Below are 24,371 nucleotides of genomic sequence, written 5' to 3'. Positions count from 1 at the left end.
CCGACTCCCGGCGTGCCCCGCGCCGCCCGGGGGCCGCCGGGACCCAGGCCGCGCTCGGCCTCCGACTCCCGGCGTGCACCACGCCGCCCGGGGCCGCCGGGACCCAGGCCGCGCTCGGCCTCCGACTCCCGGCGTGCACCACGCCGCCCCGCCCCGGGCCGGGGACACCGCGCCCCACCTCCTTAAAGGAGCCGGGACGCCCTCTCGGCTGCGTCGGCGCCGAGCGCGTTCGGGAGACGGCGGGCAGAGCGGGCCCTCTGGGCGCCTGACCTGGGCCCCGCCCCGGGGGCGGCCCTGCCGCCTGGGAAGGGATGCGGAGAAGTCGCCTCCCTGTCCTCCTCTCCGGAGAGCCGGACCCAGGACGCGCCGCGGCCGGAACGTCCGGGTGAGCGCTGCTCGGCGCGGCCTCTAGTGCGGCCCTCAGGGCTTCCTTCCCCTCCCTGCCCGGGGGTCTGGGCTCCCCCTCCCCAGGGTTTGGGCTCCCCCTCGGGGGTCTGGGCTCCTCCCTCCCCGGGGCCTGGGCTCCCCCGCCCGGGGGGTCTGAGCGCCCCCTCCCCGGGGGTCTGGGCTCCCCCGCCCGGGGGGTCTGGGCTCCTCCCTCCCCGGGGGGTCTGGGCTCCTCCCTCCCCGGGGGTCTGGGCTCCTCCCTCCACGGGGGGTCTGGGTTCCTCCCTCCCCGGGGTCTGGGCTCCTCCCGCCCAGAGTCTCCGGTCTCCCCGCTTCCTCCCCTGAGCACTCTCTCCATTCTCGGGGTCCCGCCCCCCCCAGGCTTTGTGCCGAGGACGGTGCTGCATCTGAGCGCCTTTTCCTTGCCCGCACACCTGGCGGCGGATGCAGGGCAGATGCGGGACGGGGAGGGCGCGATGGGAACGCGGGCGGGGGCTGTGGACATAGCGGGCTTGGAAGGTCCACAGCCCCCTCCCCCATACCCCAGCCAGATCAGGTGTACGGAGGAGTCTCCCCCTCCCCGCACCCCCGGTTCCTGCGGGACCTCACCTGGGAGCTCACACGTGTTTGTCCAGGGGTCACCCGGCCTCCGGCTCCCTTGAGAAGGAAGCACAGCGTGGCGCCCAGTTAGCGCGTGACTCAGGGACAGCCCCCAACCCAACTTCGGGGAGCTACTCCGAGGAGGGGATGTCGAGGGTGGCTGCCAGCCACAGGTCAGGTGCCAGTGATTGGGTTGATACCTGTCCAGAATACTGGATTTTGTACAGTTTAATTAGCGTTACATATTTTAAAATTTATTGTTGTCCGTAAGAATTTTCTCTCCTTTCTGTTTTGCTTTTTAAATTCATTTTCCAGTTCTTTTAGTGATTAGAAATGAACCATGAGTTGTATTTACAGGATTATAAGTGCTTTATTTTTTAACAAATAGAATTTACATCATCTAACTTGTTAAAGTGTAAAATAGGCTTTTCGGGTAAAATCCTCTGCGAGTCCCGTTGGGTTAGCTCGCTCCCACCCAGGTGTCTCTGCCTCCTTCTTTGTCGCTGTGTTCTGCCTGGACGCTCTGGTGGAATCTGGCCAAAATGCTCATGACAAACCGTCCACTGCAAATAACCCTCCTGCTTTCTTGTTTCCAGAGGTTTTGCACCTGCCAACCCTGATCCCACTGGACCCTGGAGGCTCGCTCTGGAATTCTTGCCTGGAGCTCTGGTGCCAGGTCAGGCCCCCCTCCCCCAACTTAGGGCCAGGGGTTCAGCTGGGTGTGGGAATTTTAAAAATTCATTATAAGACCAAAACTAGTCCAAAGTGTCTGTTTTTAATAATTAAAAATAGCAATAACAGGGACTTCCCTGGTGGTCCAATGGCTAAGACTCCAGGCTCCCAATGCAGGGGACCCACCTTCTGTCCTTGGTCAATGAATTAGATCACACATGCTGCGACTAAGACCCGGGACAGCCAAATAAGTGAATAGAATTTTTTAAAAAGGAAAATACATGCCATTTATTAAAAAAAATAGCAATAACAAAATGACACCATTTACTGAAGAGAAAACATGTTACAATTTAGTAGTCCATAGGATTTGGTAGTTGAATTTGAAGGTAAAATGAGAAGTTTATGAAAAAGGAGTGATTCATATTTTTAAAAAATATTTATTTGATTGCACTGGGTCCTCTCTGTGGCTTGAGGGATCTTCAGCCTTTGTTGCAGCCTGAGACCTTTAGCTGTGGCCTGTGGGGACCAATCCCTGTGGTCAGGGATTGAACCCAGGCCCTTTTCTCTGGGAGCACAGAGTATCAGTCACTGGACCACCAGGGAAGTCCTGGTTCACATTTTAAGGGTCTATAGGTAATTTCAGCTTCATGTTCATAGACATCTATCAAAAGATAGACGCTCTTTTCAGTGGGCACTATGACTACGACTGAAATTCTCAAAGGTTTCTCCTTAAAGTGACTGCGCCCCTTGGGTGCTGGGGGAGGGAGAACCAACTTCAGGGACTTGTCCGCGGGAGGAGCCATCGCAGTGGACAAAGGGCGTTATTCCCGAACTCTCTGTGCAGCAGTTTATTTTTCTGAAGTTTGAAATCTGTAAGAGATTTGCTTTCTGTGATCTTTGGAGAAAACGTGTGTGTCTAGGTCTGTGCCATTAACTCAGCATCTGAAATTTGTGTCTCGGTTCTGAAAAATACTGAATGTGTGCACATCTGAAGTTGAGCTTGATTTCCTTCCCTTGAAACAGTAGAATCTTAGCATGTGAGTCAATAAAATAACAGATCAGCACATATTGCTGGTATCACTGTGATTGGTCAGTGGTTGGTTTGTTTAAGGTGGTAACATTTACTTAAAGCTGTACTGAAACTGCACAGGAAACAGTAATGCAAACAGCCCTAGTTGTGTATCCTGGCTTGTCGGAAAGTGAGCTGTCCAGAGTCTGTGGTCCTCTGGGAGACGTGCGGACCCAGAGGGTCTAAATGCGTACTGAAAAGATTCCTGACTTCATCAGAATACTGGGCCAGCATGCAGTTTTCAGTGGGTGACTTCTGACTGTCATTCTGAACGTGGGTCACTCTCCTGTTCAGTGGTGGCCTCTTCAGGGTCTGCCTGGGACAGTCGGCCCCCACTCGACCACAGGCCACAGCCCTGCAGCAACCTCTTGTGCCTTCGTGAGCTCTCTGTTGGCTCTGAGTTCTTGGTTTGTTTGGGATTCTTAGAAATGCATGTTCTTATTTTTGCTGCGTCTAATCTACTTTGCCTGGGAAACCAGATTAAACTCATTAGAGCCAGGATTCCCAGTGAAGTGAACAGTATTTGCACGTTGTAGAATACCACATGCGTCCTGGAAACAGAGGCCTTTGCGCTCTCCCTGGTGTAGAGCTCGGGCCTCGCTGCCCGGCTCAGGGGTGTCAGGTCGCCTTCTGTTCTCCCGCGTCTGCACCTCTCCTGTGCCCGCCTGCCTCTGTGGCCATCCTTTCTGCTCACCTCCTGCACAGCCTCCACCCGCGCTTCCACCAGGCCTCTTCGAGGTGGCACAGCCCCTCGCCCCACAGGAGGCGCTGAGACCCGGGCCCCAAGCCCCTCTCCCCACAGGCGATGCTGAGACCCGGGCCCCGTCCAGCCCCTCGCCCCACAGGCAGCGCTGAGACCCGGGCCCCGTCCAGCCCCTCACCCCACAGGCGGCGCTGAGACCGGGCCCCGTCCAGTCCCATGTGCCCCACAGGCGGCGCTGAGACCCGGGCCCCATCCAGCCCCTCACCCCACAGGCGGCGCTGAGACCGGGCCCCGTGCAGCCCCTCGCGCCACAGGCGGGGTGTTCCAGGCTTCTGCCTGAGGCCCCCCTGAGGGAGGAAGTGGAGGGGCCTGGTCCGCGGCAGGGAAAATGCTCCAGTGTGGCTGTGGTTTATGACTGTTTCTTTTCTGTCCTTGACATTTTGTTAGCTTGCACCTGTAGACTCGGGCTGGAAATTGGACCGAGGTCCAGGTGGCTCAGGGACGTGGACGGTGGTCCAAGCCGTCTGGTGACACTTCAGTGCCGCCTCTGGCCCTGGAGCTGCTTCCCGGCCCCTCGTCTGTGATGAGGAAGCGGGTAGTGTCCCTGGGCCTTGAATGGAATTGGTATGTGTCGTTTGCACGTGGTAGATGTGGTACATACATGAGGCTGAATTTCCCTTAAAAAATTGCTTTTAAATTCAGGTGTAACCTTCCAGGCACCGTACTCTACATTCAGTATTGACTGTAATCTAGATGCCTTAAATAACTCAGGTGTTTCTATTCATCTAGGAAAAATAACATTTTCCTCAGAAAAGTGATAGCTTTTAGTAATTATGTAATACTTTAATCTCAATAGCAATGAATCATCCTTCAACTATATGTGACAGTTCGTCTCTTCTTCAGCTGAACATGTGTATCTGAAATGCCCGCTCAGCGTAGCCAGAGTCCCTGGGCAGCCCGGCCCTGTCCCTGAGGCTAGATCATGAAGGTGCCGGGGAGGAGCCGCTTCTGGATGTGGCTTCCGTTCCTGCAGCTGCTGGCGAGCGGCGCGGAGCAGGAGGGCGTGGCGGGGCCCGCCGTCGAGCTGCCCCGTGGCCGGGGGGCGGCCGTCCCGCAGAGGAGGCCGTGGGTCCTGGATGGCTGCAGGAGGCTCTCCGGGCTCCTGCGCCAGAAGGCCGTGGTTCTGAACAAGCTGGAGGACGCGATCAGAGCGGTGGAGAGGGACGCCAGCCTCTCGGACCAAGAGAAGCTGTTCCGGGTGCACACGCTTGAGATTTTCCAGAAAGAGCTGAATGAAAGCGAGAACTCGGTCTTCCAGGCCGTGCACGGCCTCCAGAGAGCGCTCCAAGGTGACTACAGGGACGTGGCCAACATGAAGGAGAGCAGCCGGCAGCGCCTGGAGGCCCTGCGGGAGGCGGCCATCAAGGCAGGTCCAGGGCTGGGGCGGGCGCGCCCGGGGCTGTGATCCGGTCCAGCGCGCTGCACAGGGCCACACCTGAGCTCGCTGGGTCTCTCAGGCGCCTGCCCGTGGGAAATCCCTGCGTCCTGAGAAGAGCGGCTTGCGCTCTGCAGTGACCCCACGTGGAGGCAGAACCCCCTGTGTTGCTGCCGTGTTTCAAGTCTCTGATGAGAACTTTTAGCGCAAAAGCTGATTTTCTTAAAGGCCCACACTCTGAAAACCAAAGGGTTAAGGTAGCTTTAAACAAATGTATACACTTGAATTAAGGACTTTGATAAAGGATACTTTTAAAATTAAAAGAAACTATTGTATCAGATGTAATATTTATATAACATTTTAAAGCTATCATTTACGCCATCTATTATGTGGCAGACACTTTAAATATACAAAGTATTGTTATTGATCTTCCTGGAAAGGCTATATTATTACAAGCTTTAAAAGTGAGAGGATACAAATGATTAAGCTTTTTTTCACCCAAGTGGGTATTTCTGCCAGCAGTAAGGTGATGGGGTGCGTAGCCCCCGGGTGTGGCCTGTCTGTTATGAGACACAGACCAGGACCTGCCTGCCTGTGTGCTTCCCTGCCGTGTGCGACCGGGAACCTCTGAGAGCTTGCTCCTGGTGTGTGCGGGCTGGCCAGGTTCCCTTCTTAATAAGCATCACTCTTCATTTCTCACGCATGAATAGGAGGAGACAGAATATGTGGAACTTCTGGCAGCAGAAAAACATCAAGTTGAAGCCCTTAAAAACATGCAGCATCGAAACAAGAGTCTGTCCATGCTGGATGAGATCCTTGAAGACGTGCGGAGGGCAGCCGACCGTCTGGAGCTGGAGATCGAGGAGCATGCCTTCGATGACAATAAGTCGGTGAGTGGCCGCGGTGCCCCCTGCAGGGGTGTGCGGCTGCGCTGGCTCGCACGTGTGTGCTGGCACAGGCTGGAAGCGCAGGCGGGAGGGCAACACTGTGCCCAAAAGGGACTTGGGTGGCCCCGCGGACGTGCACTGGTTCCCCTGCTTGGCCCGGCGTCTGGCCATCATTGCACCCCCGCACCCCTGCCCCTGGTGGCCCGTCTGCCTCCCGCCTGACAGAATCCTGGAGGCGTTCCTGTCTCTCTCTGTGTGGGATACGTGAATTTGAACGCATCTGGCTGGTTTCAGTGACGTGACATTGTTCCTTCCTGAAGGTCAAAGGGGTCAATTTTGAGGCGGTCCTGCGGGTGGAGGAGGAGGAGGCCGACCCTCAACAGAACCTCAGCAGGCGGGAGGTGGAGGAGGACCTGGGCCTGAGCATGCTTATCGACTCCCAGAACAACCAGTACATCCTGACGCGTCCCCGGGATGCCACCATCCCACGGGCTGACCACCACCTCATAAAGGTAGCCTGGCCCCCCGCCCCGCCCCCCGTGATCGGATTCACGTGTTCTGGTTCTGTAGTTGTTAGACACCCCCGGGAGCGAGCCGCAGCTCCTCCCCGGATGCTCGGGAGGCGCCGCGAACCACACCCCACCTCCTTGCCTCCGTCTCCCCTTCAGGGAAGGCAGGGCGCTGTCCCCCACGGCCGGCGGCCCCCTTTCCCCCGCTGACCGGCGTCTCGCCCTCGTGCAGGACCTCGTCAGCATTGTGATGCTCTCCCTGCCTTGTGGCTGGCTCTGCACCACCATCGGACTGCCCACCATGTTCGGCTACATCATCTGCGGCGTGCTGCTGGGGCCCTCCGGACTCAACAGCATCAAGGTCAGAACAGAATCTGCTGTGCAGGGCCTGCTGAGCTTAAATCGAGGAACGTGGCCGTTTCTTATAAAGCACATCAGAGATGTCCTTTAGAATTTAGTAGGAAATCTCTAAAGTATAGGAACATCGTTTTGTTCATTAATGAGTGAGCATGTTGCCCAGAGAAAATGACCCTGTTCACGTCTTTAAAATGATACTTGTTTTAAAGATTCTCTGTGCAGTAATACAGTGGATTGGATTATTCAGATGCTGAAAGGAGCTGAATATGCTGGATTAAGTACTCTGCACACTGAGAAGCTGAGAGCTGAGCGGTGATCAGGCCATGGTGTCGTGCGACCAGGGGCGTATAGGGCGACCCAGGCAGCCCCTGTGGAGGCCGCTTGCCGACAAGCGGCTCTTCTGGCAGTGAGGAGAGAGTCCCTGGCCTTGTGTCCTTTCAGGAAAGCACAGTGTGGACACGAGGGAAAGAGAAAGCCAGGAAGCAGCATCCTGGCCCCCTGCCGCGGCACCCCTAACGCAGGGCATGGGAGGGCACGTCCGTCCCCACCCTGCCCGACACTGCCCTGCGGCCTCGCCCGCCTCAGCCCAGGCTCCCCGCAGACCACACAGGCCAGGCGGGAGGCCTTCACGCTGAGCAGTCCTGACCGCGGACAGGCTGCCGGGTGAGAAGGGCCGTGCTGCCGGCCGAGAGCCCAGACTCGGTGGGGAGACGTGCGTGGCCGCCTCCTGGGAGCCTGGTTTCATTCATGACTTGGCTTTTAAGTGGCAGTTTTCGTGTGAGGAGACGGCATAAAGGCTGTCGGTGGAAAATCCCCTCCTGCCCTGTTCCTCCCTCTTGCCAACAGTAGAGACACAGACGTATTTTCCTTTCCATTTTCTCTTAATAGCAAAGAATTAAGGCTATCAAATCCAACTGGGTACTCTGAAAATTGTTCTTGATAAATTACCTATACCATGGAAAAATAATATAATAGATAAAGATAGTAAGATAAAAATCCAAGATCATAGTAGCCAAAAGTGGGAGTGGGTAATGGAGAAAGTGTAATTGTACTTAACTGTACCCCAGTATTTATCTTACCTAATAGGGAGTTAATAGACTTTCAGTTTCTAAGTCAAGAATATAGGTTTAAGTATGTTACTTTAAAGTCAGGTTGGAGCCCAGTTTTCAAAAGGGGAAAAATAGTAGCAGTAAAGAAGTGTGAAAAGCAGAAGACGTAAAAGAAGCAAGAGCAAACATGTTTTATAACAAATATACGTGGAATAAACTTCGCTATGAAAAGACACAGGTTCGCAGATGGTGTCGGGAAAAAGCATAAACAAGGTTGACTCAAAATAAAATGACTGAAGGTTGAGAGTGAAAGGAGGAAGGTGCTGGCAGAAGCGGCCAGGTTGCTGCTGTTCACGGCCTGTGGACCGTGGACGTGCCCAGTGGGGCCAGGGCATCAACTGTCACACGAACACCCGGACTCTAGTGTCACGTGTTCAGGAAACACTGGAAAAACTGACCAGTTGGTGGCCGCCACAAAAACCTCAAATGTAAATAATGTGTATAGCACCAAATACAAAAGCAGTGTTCTCTCCTATAGAGCAGGGACGCGGGGTGAACGCTCCCGTCCATCAGGGCCTGTGGGGGTGCCCGCCGTGGCCCAGGGGGATTCCACACTCCCTCTCACCAGACCCAGGGAACGTGAGACTCTTATCAGTTAAGCTTCAACCTCAGCGTTAGTGCCTCCCCATCCCCACAGGAAGCCAGTGGGAGGAAGTAATAGAAATGTAGTGGCAGTTAATGAGCTTGAAAACACATGAATTTGTGAGCTGGTTCCTAGAAAATAAATAAAAATATTCCTCCAGCTGATCAAGAAAAAAGGAAGAAAAGCACCACACTCAGGAAGCCCAGATCTTCTCAGATGTAGAGGAAGTCCAGGTCACTCATTTTTCTTTTTTTTCTTTAAATTCTAGGCTTTTGGGGTAGTCCCACTGAGTTAGGACGATTCTGTGAATATCTTAAATGCGTTGAGTTACATGGTTTTGAACTCTCTTGTTTTTCAGTCGATTGTGCAGGTGGAGACGTTAGGAGAATTTGGTGTGTTCTTTACTCTGTTCCTCGTCGGCTTAGAATTTTCCCCGGAGAAGCTAAGGAAGGTGAGTGCGCCCGTGTGCTTGTGCTGGTGTTCCCTCCAGCCTAACATGCTTTGTGCTCAGCGTCCACGTTCGTGCTTGCCCAGCAGAGTAGAATATGATGTTATAGTTTGATGTTATTTTTGGAACATAAATTTCAAAAGATAAATTTTTTTTTAAGTGAAAATACAATGAATAAGTGGAATTAGCTTTTATGTGTCTAATTCCAGACCAGGTCTTAGAAGGGATACGTTCAGACTTACTAACTTATGGGTCCCACCAAGAGGGTCCAACTCTGCTAGAGGCTGAAATACCATAGGGGTTAAAAATTCAGTGTGTTACTCTAGGGGAAGTTCCTGGTTCTAATTCCTAAATGAGGGGCAGATTTTGACTTAACTGCTCTGTCACTGTGAGATGAAAATATCTGAAAGATTAATAGTGCACGTTTAGGACCATGTGTATCAATAAGCATTAAATTAGTGGAAGCTGCAGTTCCCCTAAGTGGCTTGGCTTCTAGAACGATTACTTGGAAAGCTGGCATATTCCAGAATGGAAATGGAGTTAGATTAGAAGTAAATTAATGAAAAGCCACTTTGTGTTTGAACAGACACATCACGTAGGAGGAAAAAGCTGATGGGGACAGGATGGGGTGGTGATGGACGCCACTGGCTGCAGGAAGGGCAGCTCCCAGGTCCCTGGGTTTTCACGTGTGTTCGTTTTACAGACGTTCACAGCAGATGGTGTTGCCTTGAAGGTGGGAGCGAGGGGGCCAGCGTCTGGCCCCCACGTGTCCCTGGCTTGGCCGTCTTAGTCGCTGGTGTCCTCATCCAGGCCGTGAACACTGGGGAGACACAGGTGTCCTCTGGCTCCAGAGTGTTGCGATTTACCCTTCCTGCACTGAGGGCTTCAGTGCTGAATGAGAGCGGTGCCGCCCACCGCGACATTTCCCTGTCTTTGTCGGGGTGACGTTTGTGATGCTCTGGGGGTTTTGCACCTGTCGCTGCAGCCTGAAGCAGGGCTTACAGGGCAAGTGTGTGTCCTGAGTTGGGGCAGGAGCCTGGGTGGGACTGGCCCCTAGTGGCTGCCTTTGGGTCTGGGGTGAGCTGGGGTCTGACGGCCCCTCAGCTCCGACATCCCCAAGCGCCACTGAGCTCTGGCTGCTCCCCGCCTGGCGGCCCTGACCCTTGACCTGCACCAGGGGCACAGCCCACTGGTTCGTAGGCAGGCTGGGGGCTCGGTGTGTTGGCTCTGAGCTGACAGTTCTCTTGCTGTGTTGAGTACATGTGGGAGATTACTGGTAGGGCTTTGAGGTGTTAGTAACTGTGGGCAGGCCCCTCTCGAGCCTTGGGTGAATTCTCCCAGACGCCTGATTAGAGGCTGTTCAGAGATGCCTGGCTCTGCGAGCTCCTTCCTGGACCTTGTGGCTGAGGACACATCTCTGTTCTGCCGTTGGGTGCCCTGGATTGTGTCATTTATCCTTAAGCCACCTGGGCCGCCCAGGTGTGTCCCAACCCTGACCCCCAGGATCAGGGACAGGCGCTGTTGCCATTTGAAGAGGGGCCATGGGGTCCTCAGCTCCAGTTGTGTTCTGAGGATGGGGTGCACACGGAGAGGGGGGGCGTGCTTAGTCCTCAGCAGTGCCCAGTGCTCAGGGGTCACGTGTGAGCACCTCGGTTTTCCTGGTGTTGTGCCCTGCATTTACTGCAGAATCGCTTTCTACAGGGCCAGCTGGTTCCTGAGCAGGGGCGCTTCTGCTGCTTGGGGCTGTGGGCGCTGAGGCGTGTGTGCGCGTGCTCCTTGGGGCCGTGGGCTCTGAGGTGTGCGTGCAAGTGCTCTGAGGCGTGTGCACACGTGTCTCTTGGGGCCATAGGCTCTGAGGCATGTACACACATGCTCCTCGGGGCCGTGGGCGCTGAGGTGTGTGCACGCCCCTGTGCTCCCCCAGGTATGGAAGATCTCCCTGCAGGGGCCCTGCTACATGACTCTGCTCATGGTGGCCTTCGGCTTGGTCTGGGGCCACCTTCTGCAGATCAGACCCACCCAGAGCGTCTTTATCTCTGCCTGCCTGTCCTTGTCGAGCACACCTCTGGTGTCCAAGTTCCTCGTGGGCAGCGCGCGCAGTGACAAGGAAGGTAGGTGGGCGTGTGTTCCGAGTGATGCTGGAGTTGACTGACCTGAGTCCGCACGCTCTTAGTGGCGTCTTCCCGAGCAGGCGACATCGACTATGGGGCATTGCTGCTGGGGATGCTGGTGACTCAGGACGTGCAGCTGGGGCTGTTCATCGCCATCCTGCCCACGCTCATCCAGGCGGGAGCTGGTGCTCATGCCAGGTATGCTTTATGCTGTGCTTTAGCGCAGTTTGTTTTTCTGGCTTCAGATCATTTGTTTATCGAAACACTGCTTAGCACTTTTCCCCAAAGACATGGAACTTGTGCAGCACAGGCTCAGAGCTTAGTGACAGCCGTCACACCCCTGGGCTCAGATCCAGCTCCATGGCTGTGGGCATTCACTTTATTTCTTCCTTTCTAACCTTTATGCTTTTTCTTTCTTTTTCTTGCCTTATTGCACTGGCTAGAATTTCCAGTACTTTGTTGATGAAGATGGTAAGAGTAGATGTCCTTGCTTCTTCCTGATCTGAAAGGGAAAGCATTCATTCTTTTCTTCATTTAGTGTGATGCTAACTGGGATTTTTGTAGTTATTCTTTATCAGTTCCCGGGTTGCTCGGAAGTTCTGTCTTGAGTGCATGTTGGATTTTGTCAGATGCTTTTTCTGCACCTACTGATATGATTGTATGGCTTTTCTTCTTTACCCAGTTTATATGGTGGATTACATTGATTAATTTTTGAAAGTTGAACCAGCATTGCATATCTAGAATAAATTCTACTTGGTTCTGGTGTATAAATCTTTCTATGCATTGCATCATGTAATTTGCTAGTATTTTGTGGAGGACTTTTGTGTCATGAAAGATACTGGCATGTCGTTTTCTTTTTTATTCTCTTTTTCTGCTTTTGGTATTAGAGTAATACTAGGCTTATGAAATTATTTGGGAGGTGTTCATTCCTCTTCTGTTTGCTATTTTCTGGAAGACATTGCATAAAATTGCTGTTATTTCTTCTTTAAATGTTTGGCAGAATTCTCCAGTGAAACCATCTGGGTCTTGAGAGTTCCTTTTTGAGAGTTTTCTGGAATTAGAAATTCAGTTTGCTTTATAATTACAGGGCTGCTGGAATTATCTGTTCCTATTGTTGAATTTTGCTAGTTCGGTTTTTTGAGGAGTTGGTCCGTTCCGTTTAACTGCCAAGTTTATAAGTGTAGAGCCGTTTGTCGTACTTTCTCTCCCTTTGGTGTCTGAGGTCTGCAGGGATTGCCTCTCTTTGATTCTGCATTAGCCCTTTCTCAGAACCAGCTCTTTGTTTCACTGGTTGCTGTCTGTCTGCGGTTTCGCTTCCATTGTTTTCTACCCTCCTTAGTATCATTTCTTCCCTTCTGTTCGCTTTAGGTTTATTCTGCTCTTCTTTTTCTAGGTTCTTGGTATGAACTCAGATTATTGATTTGAAACCTTTCTTCTTTTCTACTATAAGTATTTAGTGCTATAAATTTCTCTCATAGCACTATTGGCTGCACTGACTTATTTAAACATGTTGAATTTTTATTTTCATTCAGTTAAATGCATTTAGGATTTTTCCTTTGATACTTCCTATTTGATCTCTGGATTGTTTAGAAATGTGTTGCTTAATTTCTAAGTGTTTGGTGATTTTCTTGTTGTCTTTATTTTATTGATTTCTAGTTTGATTCCACCATGGCAAGAGAACACACACTTTGTATGATTTCAGCTCTTTCTCATTTATTGAGGTTTGTCTTCTGGCCCCAGATATGATCTGGTAAATGCTTCTGAGTCGCTTGAAAACAAAATGTGTATTTTTTTATCACTGTTGAGTGCTCACATGTATCAGTCATTCCTGTTTGTTCACACGTTGTTCAGTCTTTCTGAATTCTTGCTGTAGTTCAGCCACCTGTTGAGGGAGGTGGTTGGAAACCTCAGTTGTAACCCCACTTGTCTGCTCCTCCTTTTAGCCCCATCAGCTTTTGCTTTATGTGTTTGGGGCTCTGTTGTTTGGTATATTCATATTTAGTGTCATTTTGTTTCTAGTAATCTTTCTTGCTCTGAAATTCACTTTATCTGATATTAATATACATAGTTCCTCCTGATTATTTTTTTATTCATGCAGACCACAGTACATCTTTTCTTTCCTTCAGCTTTCAGCCTCTTGTACTGTTGTATCTGAAGCAAGTTTCTTATGGACCATGTTTTTTTGGATGATGTTTTTGTGATCAACTCAGCAAGTCTTTGTCTCTCAGTTGGTGTATTGAGACCATTTACGTCTAAGGTGAATACTGTCACGTTGGGGCTTAAGTCTTGATGTTTCATTTTGTTGTCTCTGTTTCTTGTCCTTTTCCATTTCCCTTGCATCCCAGTGGCACTTGCTTATTTTTAAGCGTTCCGTCTTAGTTTGTTTAGAGTGCTTTTTAATGTGTTGCTTTCTGTGACCCCTTCTGTGACCCTTCGGGAGTCAGTGTCCCCACGTGGACTTGGTCACCGCTGTTAGCATTTCACCATTTCTTGGAGAACGTTCCACGACTTGTGTGAAATGTGGATCCTGTTTCCTTCTAGGGCTTTTTCCTCCCCTACTTTTTAAATGTAATTGTTGTATTTTGTATTTTCTCTACTTACGTTGAGTACTGTTATCTGATGGCTTTTTAAAGTTTTGCTTCAATAATTAAATAGGATTTTTAAGTTTTATTTTATTTTTTTTTACCTTGCCATGCAGCTTACAGGATATTAGTTCCCAGCTAGGGATTGATCCTGGGCCTCTGGCAGTGAAAGCTTGCAGTCCAGGGACTGCCCTGGACTGCCAGGGAATTCCCCTGAAATAGGATTTTTGAAGCTCATGAGAAGTATTACTGACTATACTTCCTGTCTTTCACCCATCTGACCCTCCTTCTCCTCCCTTCTGTGCGTCTCCTTCCTGCTTGAGGACTCTGGCCCCTGTCTCGCTGTTAGCCTGCTGCGGGCAGCAGGCTCTCTCGGTTTCCCCGTCTGAGCATCTCCCCGCTTCGTCCTGAGGGCGCCCGTCCACGGGGTGGGTGTCTTCCTTCCGGGGGCAGCAGGCTCTCTCGGTTTCCCATCTAGTCTGCGGGGGGGTGTCTTCCTTCCAGGGCCTGGTCGTGCGTGCTGCCCATCCCTCTGGCGGCCCAGCGGGGAACTGGCTCCTTCGGGCTGCGTTTCTCCGGAGCAGCGCACGGCTCCGCTCCAGCTGTTCTTCTTTTGTTTTAGTTTTCAGACATGGGTTTACAGCGTGTCCTGGCATCTCGGTTGGGCTGACGGCGCACGTGGTTCTGAGGCTGGCGTCCTCCCAGACCGCTGGCCTCTCACGTGTCCCCGGGCGCCCTCTGGCCTCTCTTGCGAGGCCGCTGATCCCACTGCTGCCCTGCCGCACGAGGCCTCCCTCTACGTGGATGCACTGGGGCCGCAGCAATGAACCTGTGAGTCTGTGACTCTCGCTGGGTCTGCTCTGCACGGCGTTCGTTCGGCTCCTTGCAGCCACAGGTTTCCGTCTCTTGCCTGATTCGGGGATTTCAGCCCTGGTTTCCTCAGGTGCTTTTCCAGTCCCCCTCAGCCCTCATCCCAGGACCCCATGGGGCCAACACGGCTCTTCTCTTGCCTCACGGGCCTCCGAGATGCTTCTTCATCAGTCTGTTTTCTGTCTGGTTCAGACTGGGTAGATTCTGTCGGGGTCCCAGCACCCGGCGTCGCCTCTCTGCTCTTCAGCTCATCCAGCTTTGGTTAGTATGTTGTTTAGCTGTATAATTTCCATTTGATTCTTTTTTTTTAAACTTCGTTTCGTTGTTGAGATTTTCTGTTTTTTTCTTCCCTTTGTTTCAAGAGGATTTTTAATTACTGTTGAATCATTTTTATGACAATTGCTTTAAAATCTTTGTCAGATAATTCTAACAACGACTGGGTCTTGATGTTGGAATCTCACTCAAGTTGTGGTTTTCCTGATTGTTGGAGTTTTGTATCTGATGAGTCTCTGATTCTTGACTCATTTTAAAGCCAGAGGCCCCATGTTGAGGTGTGGTGGGGGCTGGGGGGACATCCTCCGGCTGGGCCCGGCCTGGCGGAGCTCAGACAAGCCTGCCTCATCGCCCGTTGGCAGGTGGAAGCATTTTATATTTTATGTATTTGCCTTTCGCTAGATGTTATACTGAATCTCAGCAATCCAAAAGTGATTCAGATATCTGCTCCACTCCCAGGTAGCTCACCCCGATGGGGAGGGTAGGAAGGGCAGCTGGTTACCTGAGATTCCAGGGGGTGGAGGCCCCCAGCTCACCATCAGCCAGCCGCACAGCCTGGGTGAGGTATCTTCCTGCACATGCGGGACGTCAGCGTCCTCACTGGCAGGATGCGCCGCGGTGGGCGCAGCCTGCCTCCTGGGCGATGTGTGCGGGTCGCCGCGGTGGGCGCAGCCTGCCTCCTGGGCGATGTGTGCGGGTCGCCCACGGGAGACTCGCAGAGCCGCGAGCGCGACCCTCGGACATGCAGCCGTCAGAGCCTGTTTAGCAGGAAGGCAAGCTAACTGGTTTGTCCCTTTGACCCTAAGTTCTTTAACTGTCAGAAGAGCAACCTTAGTCACAACCTTATTTCTTCTGGCTACAGATTTTCAGGGTAACTGAAGAAAATTCTGGACAGAAAAAGGATTTTAATTTTAGCTGGAGGTCACTTGAGTTCTGTTTGAGATGTACAGTAAGTCACTCCCAGGAGAGGAGGGGCCTTCTCCCGAAACGGAGGCAGAACCAAGGGTGCTGGGCCGCCGCAGAGCGCAGGCATCACTTGGGAGCAGGCCCCTGCTGGCTAGACAGCCACAGCACATGCAGAGAGACTGGGAAAGCTGTTCTTTTTCTATCTTCCTGATTTAAAGCTCAATCAGTACAGGTCCTGGTCCCCTTGATTTCCTTCCAGTTTAGTCACGAGATGCTATGTTGACTGAGAACTTTACTGACAAGGCAAAGTCCCCTGCATTGTGTTAAGACTGTAGAAACGGCAGCAGCACGTACAGCGTTTCTTGGGTGAAGCTGGGGCTGCCATGTGCCCCGGCCCCTCCACGCCAGGGCGTATGCCCCACAGAAATGGGAGCACCTGTCCCCAGGCGTCCCCTGTGGGCGACAGCAGCATGGTCCTGCCTGAATCACACGCTGATGGGGATGAATCTACCTGAACGTGTTACCGCAGTAAACAGAAACGCTCATGTGTGAGTGCTCATGGCAGCATTGGTCACACTGCCTTTATTCTAAAGAGCTTTGTGCAGAGCCCTTTTCTCTGTGATGGAGTGACAGGGGCCTCCGAGCTCTGGCTTGGGGTGAAGGACTGGCACCCCCAGGCGGGAAGCCTGCGGTGTTCAGGGCGCGGTTGCCTTATGCAGGATTTCAGGTGGCAGTTAACCCTGGAGAGGAATTCTATCCCCTGCCCTTGGCAGGGACACATGAGCCGTCAGCCGTGGATCTTTGCATCCTGAACAGCATACCTGCTCCAGAGTGTTTGTTGATCACAATACAATTCAGCCTCTATATTTGATTCAAGTAACTGAGTTCCTGAGGTTAACGTTAAATAGATTTTATTCCAGCATTTGGGAATAAAGATGTGTGTGATCTGAGTAATTTGTTGTGTAACCTTGAAAAGGAACGGAAGGTCTTTCCGCTGGACTGGGGTGTGCCTTGGGGAGAATAAGGACTATCTCTCTCCCCAGCGTCGCCATGGAGGCCCTGCGGCTCCTGGCCCTGGTCGGGCAGGTCCTCTTCTCGCTCGCCGCCGTTCTGCTCGTCTGTCTGCTGGTGAGGACCTATCTCGTAGGCCCTTACTGCCGGAAGCTGCACGTGGAGAGCAAAGGGAACAAGGAGATCCTGGTCCTGGGCGTCTCCGCCTTCACCTTCCTCATGCTGACGGTAACACCCGGCCTCTCGGCATGCGAGTGGTTGGGGCAGGGCTTTCTGGCTCACGCTGCTCACGGCTGGCACGTGTGAGGCACTTGTTTTCATGTGTGCGCCGTTGTGCTCATGCTCCCGGCTGGGGTGTGCCCGAGTGTCTGTCCTGCATGCCTTACACCTAAGGCAAGAGTCAGTGTGAAATCGTTTTCATCGTGTTTGATGAGAACGAGCTAGTTTGCAGCATAACTTCTGCTGCTGTGATGTGAGAGGCTCGCATGGAGGCTGATTTTGGATGGAGCCTTTCCAGCTGGTAAAGAATCCGCCTGCCATGTGGGAGACCTGGGTTCGATCCCTGGGTTGGGAAAATCTCTTGGAGAAGGGAACGGCTACCCACTCCAGTATTCTGGCATGGAGAATTCCATGGACGGTATAGTCGATGGGGTTGCAAAGAGTCAGACATGACTGAACGACTTACACATACACGTCCCAGCTGAGGGACAGGCTTCTTGTAAAGGAGGGCGGAGTTCCAGGAGACCCTGTAAATAGTCCGAGTTGTGGCGACATTACCTGCAGGACAGCAGCTGCGCCCCTCAGCGTGGGCCGACCCACCTCGTGTTCAGCCAGTCAGCGTTCACGCGCAGGGAGTCAGTCCTGGGACTGGCCCGTGACTCCAGGCCCGAGGGCGCTGTTGGTCCACGGCCGTCTGTGTCGCGCTGTTAGCTGTGGCGGCTGTGAGCACTTTGTCTGCTCCCTCCCGGGCGTGTTTTGGGCTCCAGCATCGTCGTCTGTAGGGCCTGTGCTGCTCTTGTCTTGGTTTAACCCGAGTTAAACACATGTCTGCTCCCTTCCTGCAGGCGCCAGGGGGTGGGCACAGGTTCCTATGCCACGTTTTTAATGCTCAGGAGTCGGGCAGTTTATTGATTCAGGATAGAGAAAATGTATCACAAATACTTGTTCTCACTCAGAAATCCCACAGCGGTCTCCCCGAATGGTGGTTTCACCTGGTTTATGGCTGCTCCTCCTCGCCTGTGGGCAGTGGCCTGGCGTTTGCCACTGTGTCCTCCCCGGGGTCCTCCCAGGATGCTGGGCAGGGGCCAAGGAACTGGCTTGTGGGGTTCTATGGGGACCCCTCTGGCGTGAGCCTCCTGGCAGAGACTCTGCCGCATGTGCCCGGCATGGCCTGTGTCCTCCCCCCAGGTCACCGAGCTGCTGGGTGTGTCCATGGAGCTGGGCTGCTTCCTGGCTGGAGCCCTGGTGTCCTCCCAGGGCCACGCGGCCGCCGAGGAGGTCGTGTCCTGTGTGGAGCCCGTCCGCGACTTTCTGGCCATTGTGTTCTTCGCGTCCATAGGTGACTGTCCTCCAGGGCTGATGCCCCCGCCGGGTCTTGTCTGCTCACACGTGTTTCTACTAACAATTTGTGCGGCAAAAACAGTTCCTGTGGAGGCTAGGGACTGAGGGACTTTCACTGAGGAGGGCAGGTCTGAGCTGAGGGACACGGGCTTTTAACAGGTGGTCCTGCGTGGCCCCTGCTTAGCAGGGTGGCAGGTCCACATCAGTGCACCCACACCAAGTGTGGGGGGAAATTCTGATTTTAGTACAAAAAACCCAAACTGGTGTTCAGGCTGCTGCCCTGGGAACACCCGTGGGATGGGGGAATCAGCCTGGCCCCTCACTCACGCCGGGCACTGCTTGGTGGGCCTGATCGGCCCCAGAGACGTCGAGTGCGTGGCTGTGTAAATGGGCTCCTGGTTTGGTCCTGGTTCCTGAAGGCCAGGCCTGCCACACGGGGCTCTGGGTGGGATGGTGGGGAGACCCCCTGTCCCTTCCTGTCTTGGACGCAGAGGTGCAGGGAGTCTGACCGCCTGGCCTTGGAGGGTCACCCGCCCTGTCCCTGCAGGCCTTCACGTGTTCCCCACCTTCGTGCTCTACGAGCTCACTGTCCTGCTGGTCCTCACGCTCTCGGTGGTGGTCATGAAGGTGAGGTCGTGCTTGTGAGGTCCACTCTGTCTTTGGTTTACCCAACACCCCGCCCGCCGCTTCCTGCCTGTGTGACCCCTGCCTCCCCTCCTTCACCCTGCGCCACTGGGATAGCTCGGGCTTCTTGGGTCAGGGTGAGCCTCCATCTCAGACTCTGTTGAAAATGGGGTCTTAGAAGCTGGGAGTGAGAAACTCTGGACTCTCCAGGGGACCCTCACTCTGTACTTTGTCTTGTCCTGAGTATAAACCACAAACCCCAGTCTTGTACCAAATGTGCATTTTAATGGCCCTGGAGAACTATCTTGCCACTTCCCACTTGTATCCTTTGTGGCTTCAGACTCTTGAAGTGCCTGTGTTAACATGTGACCCAGGTGCGGAGGGCGGAGGAGGGGTTTGCAGCGAAGGAGCCACACACCCCCAGGCTGCTTTGCTCAGGCCTCACAGTGTGTTTAGAGGACAGTTCCATCCTGACCGCTGCTCCATACTCCTGGGCAGCAGGCCTGGTCTCCCCGGGGTGGGGGTGGCTCAGTGTCCTCTCGCGTGGCACTGTGGTGGGGGCCGAGCAGGCCGCTCTGGTGGGCCGCATGACCCACCTCCCCGGCAGTTTGTCTTGGCAGCCCTGGTCCTGTCCCTGCTCCTGCCCAAGACAAGCCAGTACATCAAGTGGATCGTGGCCGCTGGGCTGGCCCAGGTCAGCGAGTTCGCACTGGTCCTGGGGAGCCGGGCACGCAGAGCCCGAGTCATCTCCCGAGAGGTGAGTCTGCCCCGGGGCTGGGGGTCGGGGGTTGGGGGTGCAGGTCGAGGTCCCGGGCCCTCCATGGCCCCACCCCTGCTGCGGGAAGCCCCGCCCACCCACTAGTGCCCCGCCCCCACCACAGGAAGCCCCTCCCCTCCCCGCTGATGCCCCGCCCCCGCAGGTGTACCTGCTCATCCTGAGCGTGACCACGCTCAGCCTCCTCCTCGCCCCGCTGCTCTGGCGCGCTGCCGTCGCCCGGTGCGCGCCCCGGCCGGAGAGGCGGTCCAGCCTCTGAGGACCCCGGCCAGGTGACCGGTGGGGCTGTCACCGCTCCTGGGCCTGCTGTGCCCGCACTGGAGAGTCTGGGGAGGCTGCCTCCGTGTAACGCTGACTTGGCGGTTGTGCCTGGATGTGCCTTTTCTCCTGAAATTACCGTTAACTTCATGTTGTTACTCCATCACTTTGTGTGTTTTTTTTGGTAAGGAAAAAATTAAGGAGGCTTTTTTATTTATTGAACAACTTTTTGTTGTAATCTGTTGGTCAGTACTTATTAAATGTTTCTGTGATGTGAGCTTTTAATTCTGACAGTTTGGAAAGTTACTTTTAATACTTAAAGTCTGTGTTTTCTAGAGACAAAGGTCTTTTACATGTCTGTTTGTTTTTTATTACAATTTTAAAACACTTTCATGTCAATTTTTATTAGGAATACCATTCCTTTAAAGTATTTTGTTTTGAATCATGAGACTATGCATTCTTAATAAAGATCATTTATGACCAAAATATAAATAATTGAAATTTATTGATTTCATTAGATTTTTATGTTGAGCTCATCTTCGTTGATATTTTTAAATAAAGATGTGTCCCCTGTTACCTTACTATTTGAGAGATCGCATAGATGCATAGCTATCTGTGAAGGCTAAGTTCTGACTTTAATTCTAAAAGTGTGTATTGGTGATTATGTGCCCCATTTTAGAAAACCATGCAGCTAAGATCTGATCCTTACAAAGCTTTCCTGAAGGCGTGCCTAAGTGGAGAGTTCCTATAAACAGGCCTTAAGAGCCCAACAGTTTGACCAGAACCCTTGGCATAGAGGGAGACACGTGAAGGGTGATTATGGATCACAGACATAAATTAGGAGTTGCAGTAATATAAACTAAAACATTAAGATGAAGTAAACTGAACTAGTGTGAAGTAAATCCATGGAGAAATGATGTGAATGTGCTTATTTTTAGAAACCAGCATTGGTTTTACTCGTTTCTAAACCATTCCAGATGGTGCCATGGCCTCCGATCCTTGGGCACGTGGACACAGGGGCTCGGGGTTGCCTGAGGAGCCCGGCCCTGCGGCGCCCCTGCTGGCACTGCACCTTGTCCGCGTGCCTCCGCCTCCAGCCTGCGTCCTCTTTGCTCTCGCGTCTCCAGCACCCACGGCAGAGCCAGGAGCTCGTAAGACCGCGTGAAACCTATCTGATGTGCTGGCAGCAAGTGTTCCCTCAAATGTGGAGTTAATACCACTCTGTGAAGAGGAAATACTGTTGGAAAAGCCCTGTGCTTGGAGAGGCCTGGACCCTTAGCACTGCCTGGAGTCATGAGGACGGCACCGGCCTGGGCCCACTCCGCTCTGGCCCTGGGACGTGGCCTCCTCACCTTTTACTCAGCAGTGTCTTCACCCTCGCCTCTCTCTGTCCTTAGCATCCATAAGCCTGCTCCAGGCTACCCCGTCGCAAACTCACAAACTCAACCCCATCTCTCAACCCCTGTCCTCATGCTCCCTTTCCCGTGTAGACTCAAGCAGGCCCAGAGTCCTGCTAACCCCTGTGTGTGGGACTGCAGACCACCTGCCTCCCAGAAGCAAGCCTTGACCCATCACCATTTCCTCTGGGCCTGTGCATGCCCCAGCAGAAACTTCAGGCCAGAAGGAAGTGGCATGATATACTTCAAGTGAAAAGAAAAGACATACAACTCAGAATACTCTACTTAGTAAGGCTGTTACTCAGTTTGAAGGAGAAATGAAATTTTACAGACAAGTCAGATTTTCTGCAGGACAGAGCACATGCTCGGCCACAAAACAAATCTCCCTAAATTTAAGAAAAGTGAAATCCTATCAAGCATCTTTTCCAACCACAACAGTATAAGACTAGAAATCAGCTGAGAATGAGAACTGCAAAAACACGAGCACGTGGAAGCTAACCGATGCTGCTAAATGGCAAACGGGTCACCAAAGAGGTGAGAGTACCCGGAGGTGGATGAAAACGAGACAGTGGTCCTAAAATCTACGGGACGCAGCAAGGCGGTTCTGAAAGGGAAGCTCACAGTGATAGAAGCCTACGTCAGGAGACAAGAGAATCTCAAATTCTACTCTATAAAACACTTAAGTCAAAAAGATACATGCACTTCTGTGTTCATTGTGGCATTATTGACTATAGCCAAGATACGGAAGCAACCTAAGTGTGCAAGGGTAGATAAAAAAGGTATGGTGTTTTTATATACAGTGGAATACTACTCAGCCATAAAAAAATAAAAACAAAGACCCTTGTCATTTGTGAGAACATAGATGGAACTAGAGGGTAGAGGGAGGGAAATACATCAGAGAAAGACAAATACTATATGATTTCACTTGTATGTGAACTTAAAAATGAACAAACACAGCAAAATAGAAAAATACAGAGAACAAACAGATTGCCAGAGGGGAGGAGTACGAGGGAATGAGTGAAGTGAGGGAAGCTAAGAGAAACAAACTTCCTGTTATGAAACAAACGAGTCACGGTGAAATGTACAACAAGGGGAATATAGTCAAGAACTAGTGTCTGACAGGTTGTAACTAGACTTACAGTTGTGATCAATCCGTAACGTATACAAGCGTCAGGCCACGGTGTCGGGCACCGGGAACTAGCACCGCGTTGTCAGTGAAACAGCGACCACGACTACAGGGTCCCCGGGAGCGGTGGGTACTGGGTTCAGAGGAGGTGCGACCACACCAGCCCTCAGCAGCCTGACCAGACTCTCACCCGGGGGAGAGAGGTTTTTACCTTGTTGAGGGCACTGATGTGCCGTGAGCACTAACGTAGCCCTCTGGGACAGTCTGCAAGGATATGTAGGCAAACAGCAAAGGCCCCACACCAAGGCCCTCAGTAGAGAAAGCACAGACTGGAGTCCAGTGTGCAGCTCAGAGCATGTGAATATATAAGAGGTGTGTGTGAGTGTGTGTGTGTGTGTGTGTGCGCGTGTGTATGTGTGTGTGTGAGTGTGTGTGTGTGTGAGTGTGTGTGTGTCTGTGTGTGTGCATGTGTGTCTGTGTGAGTGTGTGTGTGTGTGAGTGTGTGTGTCTCTGTGTGTGTCTGTGTGTGTTCTAGTGGTGTGATACATTTATTTTCTTATGTTGAACTACCTCTGTATTCCTGGAATAAATGGTGTCTAAGTTGTTGAAAAATAGGAACCTACAAATCCTGGAAACTCAGTGAAGTCAAATATGATAAACTCAGAGATCAACACTGAAACACTTTATAATCAAACTCAAAGGACAAAGACTGAGAATTGTGAAGGCAATGAGGTATGACTCATCACTTACAAAGGATGCTCAGTAAAATTAATAGCCAATTTTTCACTAGAAGCCATGGGGGGCAGTTGTTCAGTTGCTAAGTTGTGTCTGTCCAACTCTTTGCAACCCCATGAACTTCAACCTAGAAAAGACTAGAGGTCTATTCAAGAAAATTAGAGATACCAAGGAAACATTTCATGCAAGGATGGGCTCAATAAAGGACAGAAATGGTATGGACCTAACAGAAGCAGAAGATATTAAGAAGAGGTGGCAAGAATACATAGAAGAACTGTACAAAAAAGATCTTCATGACCCAGATAATCATGATGGTGTGATCACTCACCTAGAGCCAGACATCCTGAAATGTGAAGTCAAGTGGGCCTTAGGAACATTTCACTATGAACAAAGCTAGTGGAGTGATGGAATTGCAGTTGAGCTATTTCAAATTCTAAAAGATGATGCTATGAAAGAGCTACACTCAATATGCCAGCAACTTTGGAAAACTCAGCAGTGGCCACAGGACTGGAAAAGGTCAGTTTTCATTCCAATCCCAAAGAAAGGTAATGCCAAAGAATGCTCAAACTACCACACAATTGCACTCATCTCACATACTAGTAAAGTAATGCTCAAAATTCTCCAAGCCAGGCTTCAGCAATACGTGAACTGTGAACTTCCAGATGTTCAAGAAAAGGTTATAGAAAGATTATAAAAAAGGCAGAGGAACCAGAGATCAAGTTGCCAAAATCCACTGGATCATTGAAAAAGCAAGAGAATTCCAGAAAATCATTTACTTCTGCTTTATTGACTATGCCAAAGCCTCTGACTGTGTGGATCATTTCAAACTGTGGAAAATTCTGAAAGAGATGGGAATACCAGACCACCTGATCTGCCTCTTGAGAAATCTGTATGCAGGTCAGGAAGCAATAATTAGAACTGGACATGGAACAACAGACTGGTTCCAAATAGGAAAAGGAGTACGTCAAGGCTGTATATTATCACCCTGCTTATTTAACTTCTTTGCAGAGTACATCATGAGAAACTCTGGGCTGGATGAAGCACAAGCTGGAATCAAGATTTCCAGGAGAAATATCAATAACTTCAGATATGCAGATGACACCACCCTTATGGCAGAAAGTGAAGAGGAACTAAAAAGCCTCTTGATGAAAGTGAAAGAGAAGAGTGAAGAAGTTGGCTTAAAGCTCAACATTCATAAAACAAAGATCATGGCATCCAGTCCCATCACTTCATGGCAAATAGATGGAGAAACAGTGGAAACAGTGGCTGACTTTATTTGGGGGTCTCCAAAATCACTGTAGATGATGATTGCAGCCATGAAATTAAAAGACGCTTACTCCTTGGAAGAAAAGTTATGACCAACCTAGATAGCATATTAAAAAGC

At 51.8% G+C, this 24,371-nt stretch overlaps 1 protein-coding gene across 13 annotated transcripts; it reads left to right on the top strand.

The window, feature by feature from the left end:
- The first annotated feature begins 111 nt into the window (after positions 1–111).
- TMCO3 (transmembrane and coiled-coil domains 3) lies at positions 112–21,910 on the top strand. 13 transcript variants are annotated; one of them, XM_025262534.3, is made up of 14 exons: positions 126–385; positions 1,584–1,663; positions 4,335–4,857; positions 5,577–5,756; positions 6,074–6,265; positions 6,495–6,623; positions 8,670–8,762; positions 10,684–10,870; positions 10,951–11,068; positions 16,545–16,740; positions 17,920–18,070; positions 18,620–18,699; positions 19,304–19,453; positions 20,707–21,887. In XM_025262534.3, exons 3-14 carry the CDS (start codon positions 4,414–4,416, stop codon positions 20,941–20,943), a joined length of 2,157 nt encoding a protein of 718 aa, XP_025118319.2. In that variant the 5' UTR covers positions 126–385; positions 1,584–1,663; positions 4,335–4,413; the 3' UTR covers positions 20,944–21,887. The 13 variants fall into 13 exon arrangements, with proteins under 13 accessions (XP_044782974.2, XP_044782976.2, XP_044782977.2 ...); XM_025262533.3 differs by having other exon boundaries at positions 4,288–4,857; XM_044927035.2 differs by having other exon boundaries at positions 129–385; positions 19,317–19,453; positions 20,707–20,853.
- Positions 21,911–24,371: the final 2,461 nt, after the last annotated feature.

Source organism: Bubalus bubalis, chromosome 13, assembly GCF_019923935.1.
Source record: "Bubalus bubalis isolate 160015118507 breed Murrah chromosome 13, NDDB_SH_1, whole genome shotgun sequence".
Taxonomy (NCBI): Eukaryota; Metazoa; Chordata; class Mammalia; order Artiodactyla; family Bovidae; genus Bubalus; species Bubalus bubalis.
This window is presented reverse-complemented; position numbering and strand designations above follow the sequence as displayed.